Source organism: Pimephales promelas, chromosome 19 (assembly GCF_988280905.1).
Source record: "Pimephales promelas chromosome 19, fPimPro1.hap1.1, whole genome shotgun sequence".
NCBI classification, from domain to species: Eukaryota; Metazoa; Chordata; class Actinopteri; order Cypriniformes; family Leuciscidae; genus Pimephales; species Pimephales promelas.
The window spans coordinates 19,078,943-19,098,140 of record NC_142787.1 but is presented as its reverse complement, the minus strand read 5'-3'; the positions used below and the strand labels follow the sequence as shown (position 1 = coordinate 19,098,140).

Below are 19,198 nucleotides of genomic sequence, written 5' to 3'. Positions count from 1 at the left end.
ATGTTTTTTTGTTATGTTACATTATATTTGCCACATCGCTAAAGAACTCAAACAGTGTCAAGCATCCTTGTAATAATGTCTTGTCTTCAGTCTTGTCCTGTCTTGTCTTGTCCTGTCTTGTCTATCTCTTCTTTCTCTCCACCATCCCTACTTTTTAGGCACCTATTTTCTGACCATACTGGACCTTGACATCTAAACTTTTCATAAACATCATCCAGTCTTCTCTACTCTGTCCCTCTCTTTCTGATTTCTTTCCTCCTGTCTCACTCTGTTGCTGTGTCCATGAGTGCCACAGCTGTGTACCCTGCTCACCTCACCTATGTGTCCTCTTCCTCTTCCCGTCCAACAGCGGAGCCACTTACGCCACACCGCCGGAACGTATCTAGCAGTATGTACAAGTGTTCCACCTGCAATCTCTCTCTCTCTCTCTCTCTCTCTCTCTCTCTCTCTCTTTCTCTCTCTCTCTCTCTCTCTGCGGCCAGCCACTCCATTTCTATGTTGGCTTGTGTGTGCTTTGTCCATTCCAGCTCTTTTAGAGTCTACACTCTATTAGCAAGCCAATAAACCTGTACAGGCACACTTCATATTAGCCTGGTGAGGTAAACGCAAAACTAGCATGCACTAGATAGTAGTTAATCACCATGGGCAACTAATTTACAAGTAATGGATTAGATTCGTTTTGTTACAGCAATATGAAGAGGAAAGAATAAAATGCAGTGCTTATTTTATCTTGGATGTTGTGAGGTGCTAACTGTATGTGTGTGTTTCATGTAGTGGGTTGTGTATCATTCTTATTTTGTATTAGTGCAGACATCTCTTCACATATCTTTCAGCCGTGTAAATCGCATACACTGTTCAGAAGGTTGAGGTCGGTAAGACTTTTTTATGTTTTTGAAAGAACCCTCAGCTCACTAAGCTGCATTTATTTGATTAATAATCGAAAATAATAAGTAATATTTTGGATTATTACAATTAATTTTTTTTTCATTTTAATATGTTTAAAAATTTAATTTATTCCTGTAATTGCAAAACTGAATTTTCAGCAGGCTTTAGAATCAGTGTCACATGATCCTTCAGAAAATCATTCTAATATGCTGATTGGTGCTCAAGAAATATTTTTAATTATTATCAACGTTACTTTTTTTTGTGGAAATTCTGTTGGCTATTCTGTGATGAATAGATAGTTGAATGAAATAGAATAGAAATCTTTTGTAATATTATTGTCTTTACTCTCACTTTTAATCAATTCAATTTGTCCCTGCAAAATAATAGTATTAATTTCTTTAAAAAAAAATAATAATAATAATTTATATACATGTGTATAATACTGACCTCAAGCTTTTGAACGGTCATTGGATTGGGAGGGACTAAATGATTTTACAGTGAAAACCTTAAACTTACATATTCTGTGGTTTTTATTCATAAAAGTTTATGCTAGCTATAATTCAAACCAATTATTTATGTATTTTCAAGCTGTTTCAAGCTATGTGGAGAGGGGTGCACTGCTTCTTGGAGTTTCTGAAATCTTATGCCACTGGGCGGCACTAGTGAGTGTTTGTAGAAGACTCTACTAAACAAGTAGAAATTCCAGTCATCAAGCACAAGCAGTGGTCATGGATTCTCCAAAGAGTTTGGCCTGAAGTCTGGCCAATTTTACATTAAATTTACACTTTTCGAGACTGTAAATACACATATGCAATGTATACATAGATTATGTGGAGGTTAACTGCACCAGTTATCCAAGAAAAGTGCCAGTGACTCTTCATTGATCAGTGACCACTACTTGGATAGCACCACCTGGCTGTGGATAGTTCACGCAGCAACTATTCCAGTCCGTGTGTATAAGAGACGACTCGATGACAGCATTCAAACAGCCGAGTGTTTGCATCGACCGTGGCGGTGTTCCACTGCTCTCCGATGCGTGCGTGGGTCCGCAGGAGCGGGCTCTTTAGTGGAAGTGTGTTTTCATGCTCAGCTGGTGTTGTGCGTCTGTTGTGACAGGTCTAGTGGTCTGAAACTCTTGTCATTCTAGTACCGTGCTAGATATGTGTTCTCTCCTTTATCTCCTCTCTTCATTATTCACGTTAACTCGCTTTATTTCTGCTACACAGCCTATCGCAGACGTGAGTCCCATGCGGAGGTCCACGTCCTCGTTGACTCCTCAGAGAGGGGTGCGAGAGGTCAGTCTGAGTGAATATGACCTGGAGAGGCCACAGATGGTCACAAGCCAGACCCTCACTCAGGAGAGAGAGAGGGAGCGAGCCCATCATCATCATCACCATCATCATCACCGCTGCCAACGGCGCAAAGACAAGAAGCACAAATCACTGGATCGAGCCATTAGCGAGGAGCAGCCACCGCCTACAGGTGGGCTTCATTTTCTTCTCATTATTTTGTGCTCTTTGGTATATCCATGTGAAAGAAAATAGGGAATATCATATAGCACAAAAATATAGAGACTATATATACATAAATATGACCCTCACCTAGAACAGTGGATCTTGACCTTTTTGACTCGAAGGCTATATATATTCTCCAAAAAGTCACTGTTTGGATTTAAAAAGGCCATGAGTTTATGACTGGATCATAATTGCGGTGATTATTATGTTTATAGCATGTTTATAGCATTTTAGTGTTCCCTTTATTTTTTTGAGCAGTATATATACAGTATATATATATATATATGTGTGTGTGTGTGTATATATATGTGTATGTATTAATGTATACATATATATATATATTCCGTTGAAGGTCTAATATATATATATATATATAATATAATATATATATCTATATATCTAATATATATATATATATATATATATATATATATATATATATGTGTGTGTGTATATATACATAAATGTTTTAATGCCATGCTATGCAGTTTTATATGTTGTTTTTTTAAATAGGATTTTACATTTACAATATAGAGATCTGTAAAATCTTTAAAGATTATGAAGAAAAATGGAGTACTAGTTGAAAATCCCAGCTTCTTTTGCTTAGCACAGTAATGTAAATTCTTTTAAGGATTATAGTGATCAGGTTATCGAGGAAAAGACTCTTTATTGCTCTCCAAAGTGCTTTGGTCTGGGATTTACTTTGTCAACTTCTCTATGTGACTTAGAGTGAGGCTCTCACAAACCATTGCTACTGTAGAAATGTGCTTTTGATTTTTTTTTTTTTTTTTCTGTTTTGTTTCTCAAAACAGTTTCTCAGTTTTTTGTTTCTCAGTTTGTGGCATGACTGGGAAAGTCGGTCATCGAGAGAAAGCAGCTTTTAGTTCCTCAAGAGAAGAGCAATCTCAGGATGACAAAATTAAGCACATCTTATTTCTTTACTACAAGTACAAGACTCCTACTCTGCTCTTCTTATTCTGTTCTTAGAAACACTGGAATGTAAACATGTTTCTCAGCTGGAGTCTGACTCTGCTCTCAATAGATAAGTCAACTATGACTGAGTTGAAACAGGGCAATACATCATTCCACAGAAAGCTCATTTTACTTGTACTCAGATTTCAAACACATACAGACACCCACATACATCTTCCTCTACATGTTTTTGTTCCTCTATAGACAAAGATTACAACAGCACCAAACAGCAGGGCTCACACAGGCACAGACATACACACATCTGGTTTACTACTGTATCTTGTGAGGACTCTTCATAGATGTAATGGTTTTTAACCTGTCCAAACTGTGTATTCTATCTATCCCCTTACACTAAACCTACCCCTAAACCAACCCATCACAGAAATGTGTGATTTCTAAGCTTGTTTCCTTATGGGGACCTCAATTTAGTTCCCCATAGTGTGCACTTACTGTAGGTTGAAGTTGAAGTCCCTACCGCTATAGAAAATCATGGATGGACACACACACACCCTTTGTGGGGGAATGTAAATTCCTTGTGGTGTTTTGAATTCAGAGTGGTTTTGATTAGTGTTGGGCAGTGTCTGATGTTTACGGCTCATGGATAAACTTATTTATTGGCACACTTGGGGAGAATATAAACAGAGAAAATGAGAAATTAATAATCAATCATTGAATTTAATTTGAAATTACACAATTTTTAACGAAAACATTTTTTTTGTGTGTGTGTGTGCAAATGGGCTCTTTGCACGGCGGTATTTCCGGTGAAGGTTTAAGGATGCTCGATAACTTCCGCCGATCGTAGAGTCCAATGCAATACCGAGAATTTATATTGAATTTTATACTCCATGGTTATACTTAAGAAACGTTTGTCACAAAAACAAACAAAACAGACACCCCTCGTTGTGTTTATGCTTCTTTTTAAAATTATTTTAAATAAACATAACTATATATAAAATTACATCTAAACGTATGAAAGTTTCGTTTCAAAGATTATTTTTGACAGTAAATTTTGAAGACTCTGCCATAATCCCGTTTTCCTCGGTTTTCCTCCGCTTTAATCTCCCCAACCGGAAACTGACGAGCATCCTTGCGTCAAATGCGGAACTTTTGCGTGCATATAGCCCATTATTTTACACTTCCTTATTCAGTACGTTTCCACAGAATATCCTATTTTAACATTTTAAAATAAATACACCATACTGCTTTGAATAGGACATGGCTGGTTAATAAATGTGATGTTTTTCTATACATCAGCAGATCCAAACACCGAGTCATTGCCTAGGGAACGAGCACGGGAGCGTGACCGTGGCCGCTCCCACGAGAGGAAGCATCATTCATCCTCAGCGGCAGAAAGACAACAACGATACTACTCGTGCGACCGCTACGCCAGCCACGAGCTCGGCCACAGCGTGTCCGCCGGACCCAGCCGGTCCACGTCGCCAGGAGAACCACATGACCCAAACAGGCTTAAACAGGTCAGGTGGTTTCTCTCGGTCACTCTAGCTTCTACACGTGCTGTTTTGACAGGGGCTCACTCTTTCGCTTCTCTCTGTTGTGTTTCAGGGAATTACCACAACTAAAGGAAATTCAGTCACTCATACCTCAGGCACCAGCACTCCCTGCCGTGGGCGTAGACAGCTCCCTCAGACGCCCCTTACCCCTCGGCCTGCTGTTGCCTACAAGACTGCCAACTCCTCCCCGGTCCAGCTCAACACTGCCCAGTCTACAGGGCCCTGCCCCACTCGCCTTAGTCGTGGCCTGTCAGAGCATGATGCCCTACTCAGTGGTAACGCCCACCGCCAATCTCCCGTGCCTGTCACTCGGATAAGCTCTGACCCCAACTTAGGTCCCCTCCAGCAAGACTCGAACTTGTCTGAAGCGGACGACTTCCACGATGCCTTGAGCACGTACGGTGCGGGCCGCTCCCCCAGGACTGCACTCTCCGTCACCCACACGTCGTCAGGGGCGACCCCCACTTCCACACTCCTCTCGCGCAGCCAGAGCGGAGTCCCCAACGGCTATCACTACTCCCTCGGAATGAACTCGACACCCGGTTCGAGCGGCAGAGCATCTGGAAGCTACCAGGAGACCGAGAGAGATGACTGGTGTTAGCATGATTCAATCTAGCATGCGTTTTATCGTGAGAAGAGGAGCCTATTTTTGGAGGGAAACAAGAGTTATGTCCACAGTTTACACCGTTTTCTGCCCGTTTACCATCAGATTGAGCACATAAGGTTTTTTTTTAAGGTGTACTTCTCTTGTTTAGAAAGAAGCAGACATCCTTGTCACTGTTTACGAAAGTAGCGGCAAGATGGAAAGCGTTTGGAGGTCTTGATAGGTTTCAAACAGAACAGTTTAAGCCTCAAGTGACACTCCCCACTGCTTTTAATTTAATTAAGGCTGATTCCAGAAGGGTCACAAGGGAGATGGTCACATCAGCTGTGCCTGTGATCCAAACCTCAGACCTCAGAGAGGAAGATGCCCAAAAATACAAGCTATGATGGAAACACTCTTGTGGAAAAAGTGAGATTTAGTTTAGTTGTTGTGGTTTGTTGGTTGTTTAGACGCAATGACTAAAGTTATTTCTAGGGGTGTTGGCTCTGTGTCCACCAAAACGTTTTGCATTTTTGTTCAGTGTTCGCAATGGGAAGCTTTATTCCACACTGAGTGTTGCACGCTTGATGTTGATGTTCAACTTTGGATAAAACGCAGAGCTAAACAATCACTTCTTGCCCAGTCATCTAATCGCAGTGGAGGAGAGGTGGGACAAATGCCACACGACTAACTGTCACAATTTGCTTATACAACTAATGATCAACAATGGTCTCAGAGTTTCCATGACCATAGATAACAGCGACATCCCTGGACTACCACATTATTAATATAAAAACTAATGCTTGAAGGACTTTTATTTTTCACAATGGGTCTACCAGACAAACAGCTAAACACTGCACCTCCGAAAAGCGTCCTCAAGCACCCACAACTGGGCATTTTCAGAAAAGCGCTCTTTGGTGGACACACAGCCTTAAGGTTCTTGCTGCTGTAATTCTACATCCTTATCTAGCGTGAGTGGCATAGACGGTTAGCTCCCACCATCGAAAAAAGGCCAAATTGAACTCACTTTTCTATCAGACTGAAGTAGATTGAATATCTTTTCACAGTGTTCCATTTTGTACCTTGTAAATGATCCGAGTGTAGCTGGACATTACATAAGGTCTAATCCTTTTCTTACTCTTGAGAGGTAAGATACCAAGTGCCTAAATTTTACGATTTTATTGCCACATTGGTGTGCAATGCATCACAAAGTATTTTGGCCTGAAAGAGGCAGTGAACAGATGCTGTATGCTGTAGGTTAAATGTCACGGATATTTGTTTCTTAAATGTACTTTAGCGTGTATTTGACGAAAGATATTGCACAAAACAAAGACTGTAGCAGTATAAAGATAGTTTAGGTGGGTGTTGATGACGTTGGTCTTTTCAGAGTGTATTATTAAAACAATTCAGGGGAAAATAGATGATATATGAAAATGCTGAAAGAGTGATAGAAGGTTGTATTTGTTGGTTGCTGTTGGTGTTAGTGTTGTTTACAGAGGGTGTATTGTGAGCTCACACCTTTCTCTCCAGGATTTAATTATAGCGGAGGAAGGTGAGGGAATTGAAGTACTTTATTGACTTCCACTTGTATCTATTAATCACCACGCAAAATGCTTCAGTGCAACCTATTTGATATAAAGAGTATGTTGTATTCTCTCTTTAAGTGAGATATTGTAATGTTTTTTGATGATAGTTAATAAATCGAGGTTAATTTATTCAGATAAGGTAAATTTTACTCTGATCCTGCCCATGTTTTCGGTTTGTTGTTTCCAAACGTGTCTTTTCTATGTAAGGGGTTTATTAGAATGTTTTTTTGTTTTTCTTTTGTTTGTTTTTTTTGGGTGAGTCTGCAATAGAGCGCAACAGTTGCTGTCCACTTTTTCAGCTGTTTTGGTTCTGGAAATGTTGTATTATTGTCTCCACACGAATTCCAAGCAAAAAAAAAAAACTATTTGAAGCAAAATAGTGAATGACAATTGGGCAAAAGGTAAAATGCAATGAAGAAATGTACTCCTCATCTCATGAAGCTATAACTTATGACTTACGGTACAGACCTTAAGTAGCCCCGCCCCTTTTCAGAGTTGCACTCATTGTGTTTTGTCTTTCAGTTTGAATTTCCACAGCATGAAGTTAAGATCTTACGTATTTATGAATGAACGGATTTATGATTTTTAAAATGTCCCTGGTCTGCTGGCCTTTGTTATAACATCTTCAAACATTACAATGCTCATGATAACTTTCATTAATTACAATAAGTAAATCCACTTCACTAGCTAATTACTCTGATGCGACAGCAATGCCATAGAAAGATACAGAGGCACTGCAAAAATGAATGTTCAAACACAAAATTCTAAAGATGGCTGCACGCTTGTTTCTCTGGTGCATAAGGTCTATAAAGTTTTTAGAAATGTAAATTGAAATATTTCTATATTGATTTAAAAAAGAAGTATCCTACTGGAAACAATAAATGAAAACATATTTTGATGTGAATTTCTTGATTGGCGAGTGGTGCACAGTAGTTCTTCTTCACAGGGAATTTATTAAACATCCTTGTATAGGCTACTGTACATTATGCACCAACCACCCATTAAGAATCTCAACATTCATAATATGGTGATTTGAAAGGTTTGGACAATTGTTAAAGTATCGATTTCTCTATGGAGAAAATGAATGGAATCTTTACCTGTGGAACATAACTGTTGCGCTCTATTCCGCAAGTGCAGGGAAATGTTGACTGTTGAAGTACAGTACAGTAGGGCTATGCAACAAAATGACACTTTAGGACTGCTCCTCATCCTGTAGCTTTACCTGCACTCAACACACTCTAAGCTTTAGCACCAGTGGGACCAATTCACCGCTTCACAGAGATCTTGATATACAGGATGTGTAGCTCACCTAAAAATGCATTGCTGATTATGCTTGATGTTGATCTGCCCTCTGAAAGAATATGAAATAATATAGTGGTGGTATTTGGTTGCACTAGGAAGTAAACCAATGTAGTTTTACGTAACATGTCACTTAAAAGGTGGTTAATGTTAAGACATTTGATTTCTTTATTTTTTTTTTACAGTATGTGATATCCTAGTGAACTGCCTTTGGCCACCATTTCCTTGTTTTGGGATGAGATGTGGAGTGTTGTGATTTACCCAATTAACCAGTAGATATTTGATTTCCCCTTAATTTAGAAATCACCTTTTTTTTTTTTTTTTTAAAGAAGGAATATATATATATAAACCAGGTGCCAAATTTATTACAGCACTAGTTTGTCTCTGTGTGCTGTATAGGCTACTCTGTCCAACTAACCTGTGGCTAACCTCTTTGGATGATGTCATGTTTGCATGTTATGATGACATATGTGCATGTAGGAAATTGTATATCTTCATTCATGGTTTTCTATGAGGTAAATGGCTGCAGGTTTTTTTTTTTTTTTTTTTTAGAAACAATCTTTGATACACTTACCCCTGGATTTCTGGGAGAAAATTAAAAGTCCCTTCACTTCAGTTTGTTTATAAAAAAGGTTGTTGCGATGCACAGAGAGACTGCCTCACTCCTGTGATCTGATGATTGATCTATGATGCCATCTATTTCTTCTCATTGACTCTTTTATCAATCTTATCATTTCTAGCATTTACATTTTGTATGAAAAAAAAACACCACTGAACTGAGAGATATATGGAAATAAATCTTGGGGGAAAAATGCCTTTCTTTAAGCTTTTCTAATCAATTTTTATTTGGTAATGAGATGTTTGTGTCATGGAAAAAGCTGCGAACCTATGAAATGCAAATGTCAAATGTACTTGAGTATGAATATATATATATATATATATATATATACTGTATATATATATATATATATATATATATATATATATATATATATATATATATGAAGAGTTCAGATGCAAAAGCCTCTAAATGCCATTTGAAATTTTCTTCTAAAATGACCATTTTTATCAAGCTTGTATATTTAAGTTCAGTAATTTCACTTAAATGACAATTAATAGGTAATCTTCATTGCCATTTAAGTGAAATTACTGAACTTAAATATACAAGCTTGATAAAAATGATCATTTTAGAGGAAAATTTCAAATGGCACTTAGAGGCTTTTGCATCTGAACTCTTCATATATATATAAAAAAAATATTTAATACATTTATTTCATGTTGTACATTATTATAATATGAAATGAGCACAGTACGCCTCTGCCATTCTCTTGTCCTGAGATGTTAATGAATGTTGGGATGCCGCTTCTCATTGGCCAGTGGCGTGAGTGTGGGCGGAGCCCCTTGAGTAAATACTCTGTCCATAGGTGTCTGGCGGGCGGCAAGCGCGAGAAGTGCGCAAGGTGTTCACAGTGACGCTGAGGCGCGTTGGTATTATTGGTAAAAGTGACCAAACTTCAACGGCAGACACTTACCACTCCAGTATTATCGGCCTCAGACACATTTAATTTACATCTAAACTATGTAAAATGCGATGAATAATTACAGTGCTTGTCTCGCGGCTTTCTAAATCAGGTATCGTAACGTTAAACATGATGCTCGCGCCTGTGGTGTGGACAGCTGTTTTATTTAGTTTTGTTAAAGCCACTATCCAGGACACCGGTCCAACTGATACACCAGACATGGAGAGCGGTTCGGGGATGTTTCTGACAGGTAAGTCGTCAACATTTAAATTACGTTACAGTATTTTGTACGTCAGCTCATAGAGTAGGCTATATTGTTCGTGTGTTTAACGTAGTTAGCTAACTTATTCTGTCGAGAATAAGTTAGCGTATGATAAGGTGTCTGACTGACCACCAATGTTGCCATGCCAATGTTGCCATGTTTAGATGGTAAATTCATTAAAAGTATAACTTTTGTATTAAAACAATTTCCAAATTTAAAATGTGAGCTCGGAATAAATGAAGGAAATATACACTTTCTCAGATATCAACCGCCTCGATGATGACATGCCTCTTTCATGTAGCAGCAGTTAGTATGCTGTTTTACCTTTATTTTTTTTAATGTCCAATGTTTCCCTCTGGGAGCCGCTGTTGTTTAAAACTTTAATGGACATTAGAGCAGGTGCAGGTACTTCAGCAATGAACTATTTTGACACCCCGCCTATATTTAATTTACGCTACTGCTGTTTTTCCAAACATGAGGGCTGAATTCACATGTAAACACTGAACAGTGATTCTTGCATGCAGCACCTCACCCATTTTCATCACTCACCCATTCCCAAAACATGTTTAACAGATTTGTGGCAGATGTGAGGGCAAAATTAGTTCCAGCAATTTTGGGAGAAGGTTCACCAATCTCGGTCCTGGAGGGCCACTGTCCCTGCAGAGTTTAGCTCCAACCCTGATCAAACACGCCTACCTGTGAGTTTTTAATGATCCTGAAGACCTTGATTAGTTTGCTCAGGTGGGTTTGATCAGGGTTGGAGCTAAACTCTGCAGGGACAGTGGCCCTCCAGGACTGAGATTAGTGAACCCAGGTAGAGGATGCCATCATCATCATCAAATATATAGTTCCCTGAATTCATTAAATCTCCAGGAAGGCTTCGTTGTGCTTATTTTACACAATCAGATGAATTTGAAAAATGATCCATTGGTTTAACCTGATGTTCTTTTACTTAAAGGGATATCTGCAACTAAATCATGTTTATGCGTCATTTGTAGATTATGTGTCATATGTCCCCCAGGGCATTGTTAAGGAACTTTGCAAATGAATCAGGTTTTTGCTTCCTCCAGTATAGCGACTTAAAAAGCTTAGCTTCTTTTTGCTATACAGTCTTTTATACAAATTCTAGTTGTCACACAGGGATATATTGGTACCTTTAACATCTTTTAACAGCTGATGTTAAGCATTATTTATTTCTCTATCACTTTGATGGTGAGATTAAATATCAAAGTTATCAGCTTAAACAATGTTTTATTTTATTATTTTTATGTTGTTGTTACTACTATTATTATTAAGAAAAAAGAGGAATGATTAAATATGTGCAATGTGTTGTAGATTTATTGTTAGAAGTATACTGATAATTAAGATATTATTGTGGCAAAAGCAAATATAAAACAATTAAAAATGCGTTCCAGGTAGGGGTGTAACGATATCCTCATGTCACGATTCGATACATATCACGATACTGAACTCACGATACGATATTATTGCGATATTCAAAGACATAGTAAAAGATTTACAAAAAATGTAATGTTGATTGAAATGCTATATTTGATATTACATTGTGGGTTTAAATGAATAGGCTTGGACTCGGTGCTTGTAAGTTGTAACCCAAAGACAATGGTGACACCAGAATAACAATATGAATGATTCTGAAGCTATTGTAGACGAATATGCTTGCACGTTTTCACTGAGATATATTTAAAATAATGTCGGTCAATTTTTACTGGTAATATCCAACATTTGGCATTATTAACATTATGTATACTAGTTTAAATTATGTAGTACTAATGTTTAATGTAGTTTTTTTCTCATACAGTAATATTTATTTTGGGGGGACTACCCACGATACCTATTGTCAGTATATCCACGATACGTATTGTTGCATTTTTTTATTGCGATATATTGTGGCACGATATATATATTGTTACACCCCTAGTTCCAGGTCATAAACAAGCTATTTTGGTTGATCTCTATTATGAAAAGTTCCCTCACAGTTTTCCTTAAAAAAAATAAAAACATTAAAAAAAATTGCAATGACTGCCCACTCCCATGGCTCATTAAGCAACTTTATTAGTTTTAGCTCATTCTTCTTTTCAATTGTTTTAATCAACCTTCTGTGATCTCAGCAAACATTCTACAACAATGTTGGCTTAGCTTAATAAACTCAGATTTTACGGTCATCCAGATGCCAGCTGAAGAGTGTATGCAATCACTGAGATGACTTAAGTTGTTATAATCAATGTGCTATAGCGTGCCATGAAAAGCCTATTTAAGCTCAACAAGTTCAGACCGTAAGGCGTGTAATGTTACATGGCATTCAGCCTTCTCCAGGTAGCTTTATAACTAGCACTTGACTTTGTGAGGTGGACGCCAAGTTGTTTAAAATTTTATAGCCGTTATGTCCGTCGTGCTCGTTCGGGCTGTGTTGTTTCTGCGAAATCAAAACCCTCTTGTAAATGTGATGGAAATATGATCGCCAATGATTCTGACAGATGACATCATGTGAATGCCGCCCACCATGCGGAGTGTGAAAAGTGTGTGTAAACTAACTGAGATGACAAACATGTTTGCTTGGTCTTGATGAATTACGTTCTTTTGTTTGGTGGTCTTTTTTTAACTCGATTCATTTTGAGTTGGACACGTGCAAGTTTTTTTTTTTTAAACTTAGTTTTGTCCAACCTAAAACAAAAGAGTCTCATAATAAAACCTCATTATTTAGCATGAGGTTATTTTACCTCATTCAGAGCACACTCTCGCAAAAAACGATAAGATTCATTTTTATGACCTTCATTTTTATTTTAATAATTTAGTCCTGTAGGGGATCATATTTGGCTAAGGCTGTTGTTTTCTATAAAACACAAGATTATCACATGCTGCATAACAAAAACATTTTTCCATTGTATTTGAATTCAGGATTGTTGTGATAAAGGAAAATAGAACCATATGTTAATATATGAATAACATGAGTCTTGAATGAAAGAGAGTGCTTATTCAGCTGCCAGAATTTAGTAGCTAGTTTCTTAAAGATTAACAAACATTTTATTCAGTGCGTTTTTCTCACATCACACTAAAAACACTTTTCTGCCCATATAATGAAAGTCAGTGGGCTAACTGGGCTTCATCATAAAGGTAAATTTGTACCAAATTTGTCCAGTGGCTGTGCGACATGGACAAAAAAAAAAAAAAATAATAATATCAATTTTGATTTTGATTTATTTTGAAACAATATTTCCTTACACACATAGACTACTTATATAGCCAGCTTTATTGTATTTATGGGCACCATATATTTTCATAAATAATACATGACAATGCCAGTTATTTCTTTATGCCTTAACTCTTTTCGCATGATGTGCAGTTTGCAAATACCTGTATTGTTTTTTGCATACCTGGTTTGGAAGAATCTTTTTCGCATCTCTTTCATTACACAACGTACTACAGTACGTTACGCTCATAGTAAAAGAAGTTCAACTTTTAAAAAAACGCATCTCTAGACCTGCGTCTCATGTTTTTAACCACAGAAACACGTCTAAAATATTTTTTCCGCATGGTGATAGTTTGACAGGTCTTGCAAATTACCTGGCTCTGATACATCATCTCTCCTGCATCCAAAATATTCCCAAACCACATATTTAGATTTATTTATTTTTGTCCATATCCTGTCCTGAATTCACCTTCCTTGTTTCTGTGCTTTCTTTCATGCATAATGGTTAACCCACTCTGTCCTTGCGCTAGATTAAGGTTCGCTTAACCCTCTGGGCTTCTTCGTAAATGGGTTACACTTAGCTTCCTCCCGGTCAAAAACGGACGAAGCCTTAAAATTTAACTTTACTTCTTCCCAGGATAACCATTCAAATATATTTTTGTTTTATAATATTTTCTGATTATTATTTAGAATTTTTAGAATTTTTTATGATACTTTGCATTAATTATATAATTTTTATGAGCTATTTGCACTCTTGATGTTCTAGAGTGTCACCCCTTCATTGCTGTACACTTTTTTTCTGCACAGTTGCTGATCTGTAGCTTGTACCACCAAAAGTTTCTCTGAGTTTTCCTATTTTTTCGTATTTCCCATTCATTTCCTATGTCGGTCATTTTTGACCGGGAGGAAGCTAAGTGTGACTTTTTTTTTACGACCCTTTAACAAATCAGAATCATCTCCTTGATTTTTTTGTGTGTTCATATAGGTAATACAACAAAAGTCACCAAGTTTCAGCCCGATCCGATCAAGCAAAAAAATTAAACATTTCAAAACATAACAGTTTTCGGTCATTTTTGACCGAAGAAGCCCAGAGGGTTAAAGGGCTGGTGGAAAAATCATGCTTTCTGCGGTTTAGAAATTGCTCATGCTCACAGATCGCGATTGTATTATGATTTTGATCGCACAGTCCAGCATCCTTTTGGACCCCATTGACTTTCATTGTTTGAACATTCTTCAAAATATACAGAACAATTCTTGGATAAACTATCACTTTTGACATTCTCCATCTTGTGTGTCATATTGAGGACAAGTATTATCCAGATTACATGGTTTGCATTCCTAAAACGCACAATGTTCTTTGGTTAAACAATACCAATGACTATTGGTTTGTTTTGATTGTGTTAAACTGGAACCTGCCAGGTTTTGTCCTTGTCAGCTTGAAAGGGGCTAATTGTAATGTGGACATCGTTTACATTTGAGGCCCTCATAGTGCCTTTAGGTCAGTCAGATTTGTAATTTATTACCACTTTACGTTACACTCAATCACCGTGATCTAATCTACAACGGCTGTGTCAGGCAAACAGACAGCTGGGGGGAAAACCCATAAATCAGAATAATAAACTAATCATCAAATCTTTGGTGTTTTTTTTTTTTTTTTTTTTTTTTTTTATGTCCAAAGACCTTTTCAATGGTCATGAGATTCAGATGGGATGTCTAGATATAAACATGTCACAAATATGACCATTTTTCTTGTGGGTTTGACACTTGTTGAGGCCGGTTGAGATTGTAAACAGTGCACAGCTGCCTGTAATGACACATTGCGGGGTACTTTGTCTTTTCAAATGGCTGTTGATCCAAACAGTGTAGCAGAAACCATGGTAATATCATGTTAGCAAGAAAGAAAAAAATGAGAACACCTGGCATCAATATGATTTTATACATCTCTAATAATTAGAAAGAGAAAGTTGAAATAACTACACTCGCTCTCAATTGTTGTCTCTCATTTTCAAGTAACATTCTGTTTTGTTAAACAGAAAGGCTTCAGTGGTTTCCCGCATCCAGGTGGGTAAAGAAAAAAAACATCCAAGGAAAACACCCGGTGTGAGTTAGGAGCAGTGCTTGTCTGCTGGCTGGCTGACAAGAGCAGGCCTGCTGTAGATTTGCACCTAATGGTGCTCTTGGCACAGTTTTGCCTTTAACCAAACATTAAAACTATCACAATATTCTAATATATCTTTTTAAAAAAGTGGGCATCTAACTAAAATAGCAGCCCTAACATCCCTGCATGTATTCTGCACTGAAATGTTATGCCAGATGATGTCATGCTGTTCATGAGCACTTAAACACGCACTCATGTATTAGACTATTCAACCGACAATACAACCTGTTTCTACTGGCACACACTGGGGCCCATTGACTTGTGGGCACTATGAATGACATCACCACAAACCAATTTGGGAAAATAAATATTCTGTTAGAACATATGGGCCAAATATGGTGCACACATTGCTGTGTAGAGAACTTCTGATTATAATATGCGTATAACCAATGGTGTGTATAATAATTAGTAAGCATTATAAGGTGAACCTGTTAATGCACACAACAATCTAGCCATGACTGTAGCCATATTTATTGGTAAACTGTTGTTTATTGCTATTTGTTGTTGCAGAGATTATGTAGAGGTTTAGCAAGATAAATGCCGTCATAACAAATGGTTGTCAGCTTTTTTTTTTTCTACTTATTTGTGAGCTGTCAAACTCAAATCTCTCTGCTTGACTTATCTTGAATAATGACAGGCTTTCAGGTGGAATCTAAGGTCAGCTAACTTCTCAAGTCAAACTGGCACTTCTTTCTTTCTTTCTTTCTTTCTTTCTTTAAAATGGTATAATCTGAATAAGAGATTTAACTCTTTACAGGCTATGTAACAACCTGATATTAGGAATAGCCCTTTACGTCAATATGTCCTCATTAGGTAAAAAAGGATAACTAAAAAAACTGTGTGTTTTGCATCTAAGCTTGATCACAATTTGATTGCATGTGGTTCTGTTGTCTTCCTCATAAAATATAATACCTTCCAAACACACTTTAAAGACATCAAATCATTTATTAAACGCAGTCTACTGAAGGAAAACATTAACTAAACACATTCAGCCCTTCAGTTCTCTTAAACAGTCTCATCAAGCAGATAAGCAAGGAGTGATTATTCAAGTATACAAGCCTTTGTAAAGCTGAATATTTACGCAACGAGCTGTTTGTTGTGACGACAAACATCTCCTTCAAATTGGGAAGTGTGGATTTTACTTATCGCTGATGCCATATTTAATTTGATACAAATGAAAGGAGTAAGTTAGGCATGATTTCTTTTTGTGTTAAAGAGTATCTATAACTCTTTTATTAATGAACACTGCCAATGATTAGCCTTCGTTATGTGTATGCCCATGTCATACTTAAAAAGTCGATGAGAGCATGTGTTGTTTCAGTCATAACATAATATTTCATCAGACGGCGAGTGGGTTGTGGTCTTATATCAGGTTGTGTGTTAGCCTATTGTTTCTGACCAGTTTAAAACCTGTCAATGTACAGATGCTGTTGTCAAGAGAGATGTTTGCCTCCCAGCTGGTCCAGATTCTTGCTTTTGTTTGGTCTCTGAAGGTCTAGCTTGAAGGCTGGCTTTTGGTGGGGGGCAGTCTTAGCCCAGCCTGTAGGGTGCACGGTAAAACCCTGTAAAAATTTTACAAGAGCTTTTTACAAGATACTAAAAAGCCATGTTGGAGCAATTTCTGGTGTTGTCTTGCCCTTTTAGTGGCCTTTTGTGTGATAAGGTTTACCCTTAGGTCATGGAAACGCAACATTTGTTAAGAACAAGTGGATTGTGGATTCATTGGGGTTGTTAGTGTTATCTCCAACAATGAAGTTTAGTCAGATTCAGAGAGCTGCTAGCCTTTGAGAGTGAACTTGATGTTTCCTAAATCTTTACAGTTTGGCTGGAATGTGATTGGATATGATGTAAAATAAAACAATATAGGGATGTACTGGTATGACAGATAATAGCCTTTTTCTGTATTTCGTAGATCTACATATTCACCCTTGATGGGCCTCAAGATGGAGTTGAACATCATATAAGTCATCCCCCAAAGGTCACACACACTTTTTGGCTGTTCTTCTAATATTTTTTTAACTGTAACACTATCATTTTGTGGCTTTTCCATCAATTCACTCTGCCTTGGTTTATGCATGTTTACACAAATATCCCAGCAGCAGATGTTTACCTTGCACCTTCCAACATCTCGTGATAATGTGTTATTAAAAGTAAAAAAAAAAAAAAAAAAAAAAATCGCTTCAAAATATTGATGATTATGTCTGCAGCTGTATATTTTTCCAAGTTAAAATTCGTCTTTTTTTTTTTTTCAAAAACGTATCTCAAACAATTTTCCTGCCCACCAAACCTAAACACAGGTCTTGTGCTGCTGAGTTACGCAACATAGTTCATGTTAGGATCTGTACTGTTTTCCAAAGCTTCGTACTGTATACGTAGATGTAGACAGTGAGCTATATAAATATTCCTCAAATTGCTTTCTAGGGGGGAAAATGATTAGTTGGCTCATGTTCAAGATAGATGCATGGGCTTGTCCTAAATGATGGATCTCCTTAAATGATTCCCAAAGTAGCTGTCAGTTTGTTTGTTTTAGTTTAGGTTAATGAAGTGGTTCATGTAAGATCACGAACCCAATCACATCTATAGGTCTGTTAATATGAATGAAATTATGCTGCTAATGACCATTTATTCTGGAAAATTCCCCCCAAAAATGAAAGTTCTACAAATAAAACTAAATATAAAAACAAAATTGCAAATTGCAGATCTGAAAACTTCTGATGAATGTAATGTAATATTTTCTGTGCAGTGTTTGTGCTGGCATTGTTCACTCTCTTTCAGACGTTCTCAACGTTTCTTCTCAGCTTGTAACAGGCGTCTGTAGCATCAGGGGTCTGCTGCGAGCTTATGTTCTCTGTTTTTCTCATCTGGTGCAGAACACAGGTTACAAGCAGTCACCCCCTGACCTACAAAACACCGCTCCCTCTCATGGGCTTTTATACACACACACACACACACACACACACACACACACACACACACACACACACACACACACACACACACACGCACACACGCACACACACAGGTGTCTTAATCATACCTACATATTGGGACCATGGTGAATACTAAGTCCTGAGCTACACACACACACACACACACACGCACACACACACAGACAGACACATACACACAGACAGGGTGATTTCCATACCCAAACTTCACCACAAAAAACATATCTACGTATATGCATTGGTATTTAATTATCTAAAAAAAATATTTATGATCAGTCCTTGAATTTAAGTTCAAAATGGCGGTAACACTTTACAATAAGGTTCGTTAGTTAACATTAGTTAACTACATTAGTTAATATAAACTAATAATGAATAGCACATATACAGCATTTGTTAATCTTTGTTAATGTTATTTTCAACATTTACTAATACTTGATTAAAATCTTGTTAACATTAGTTAATGCACTGTGAACTAACATGAACAAACAATGAACAGCTGTATTTTCATGAACTAACATTAACAAAGATGAACAAATGCAGTAACAAATGTATTGTTTATGGTTAGTGCATGTTAGTAGTAAATACATTAACTAATGTTAACTAATGAACCTTATTGTAAAGTGTTACCAAAATGGCAATATGTCCTTTTTGCCACTATGAGATGGTTTACATTTCCCAAAAATGCTGGATTGCTGAAAATAATATAAACAGTTAGGACTGGACAGTATGTAAGAGCTACATATTGTGATGCT

The 19,198-nt window shown here is 37.3% G+C and overlaps 2 protein-coding genes across 2 annotated transcripts in view; both read left to right on the top strand.

The window, feature by feature from the left end:
- Window positions 1-8,913, top strand: part of cacna1bb (calcium voltage-gated channel subunit alpha1 Bb) — a 127,321-nt gene extending 118,408 nt beyond the window's left edge. Inside the window, exons 47-50 of the mRNA XM_089123612.1 lie at window positions 350-388; window positions 2,112-2,367; window positions 4,626-4,846; window positions 4,935-8,913. Of these exons, the coding sequence (XP_088979738.1) occupies window positions 350-388; window positions 2,112-2,367; window positions 4,626-4,846; window positions 4,935-5,483 (1,065 nt within the window). The 3' untranslated portion in view covers window positions 5,484-8,913. The remainder of the gene's footprint in view (window positions 1-349; window positions 389-2,111; window positions 2,368-4,625; window positions 4,847-4,934) is intronic.
- Window positions 8,914-9,799: 886 nt separating this feature from the next.
- The window catches only part of LOC120490692 (uncharacterized), a 62,875-nt gene continuing 53,476 nt past the window's right edge, over window positions 9,800-19,198 (top strand). Inside the window, exon 1 of the mRNA XM_089123434.1 lies at window positions 9,800-10,120. Coding sequence (XP_088979560.1) covers window positions 10,000-10,120 — 121 coding nt within the window. The 5' untranslated portion in view covers window positions 9,800-9,999. The remainder of the gene's footprint in view (window positions 10,121-19,198) is intronic.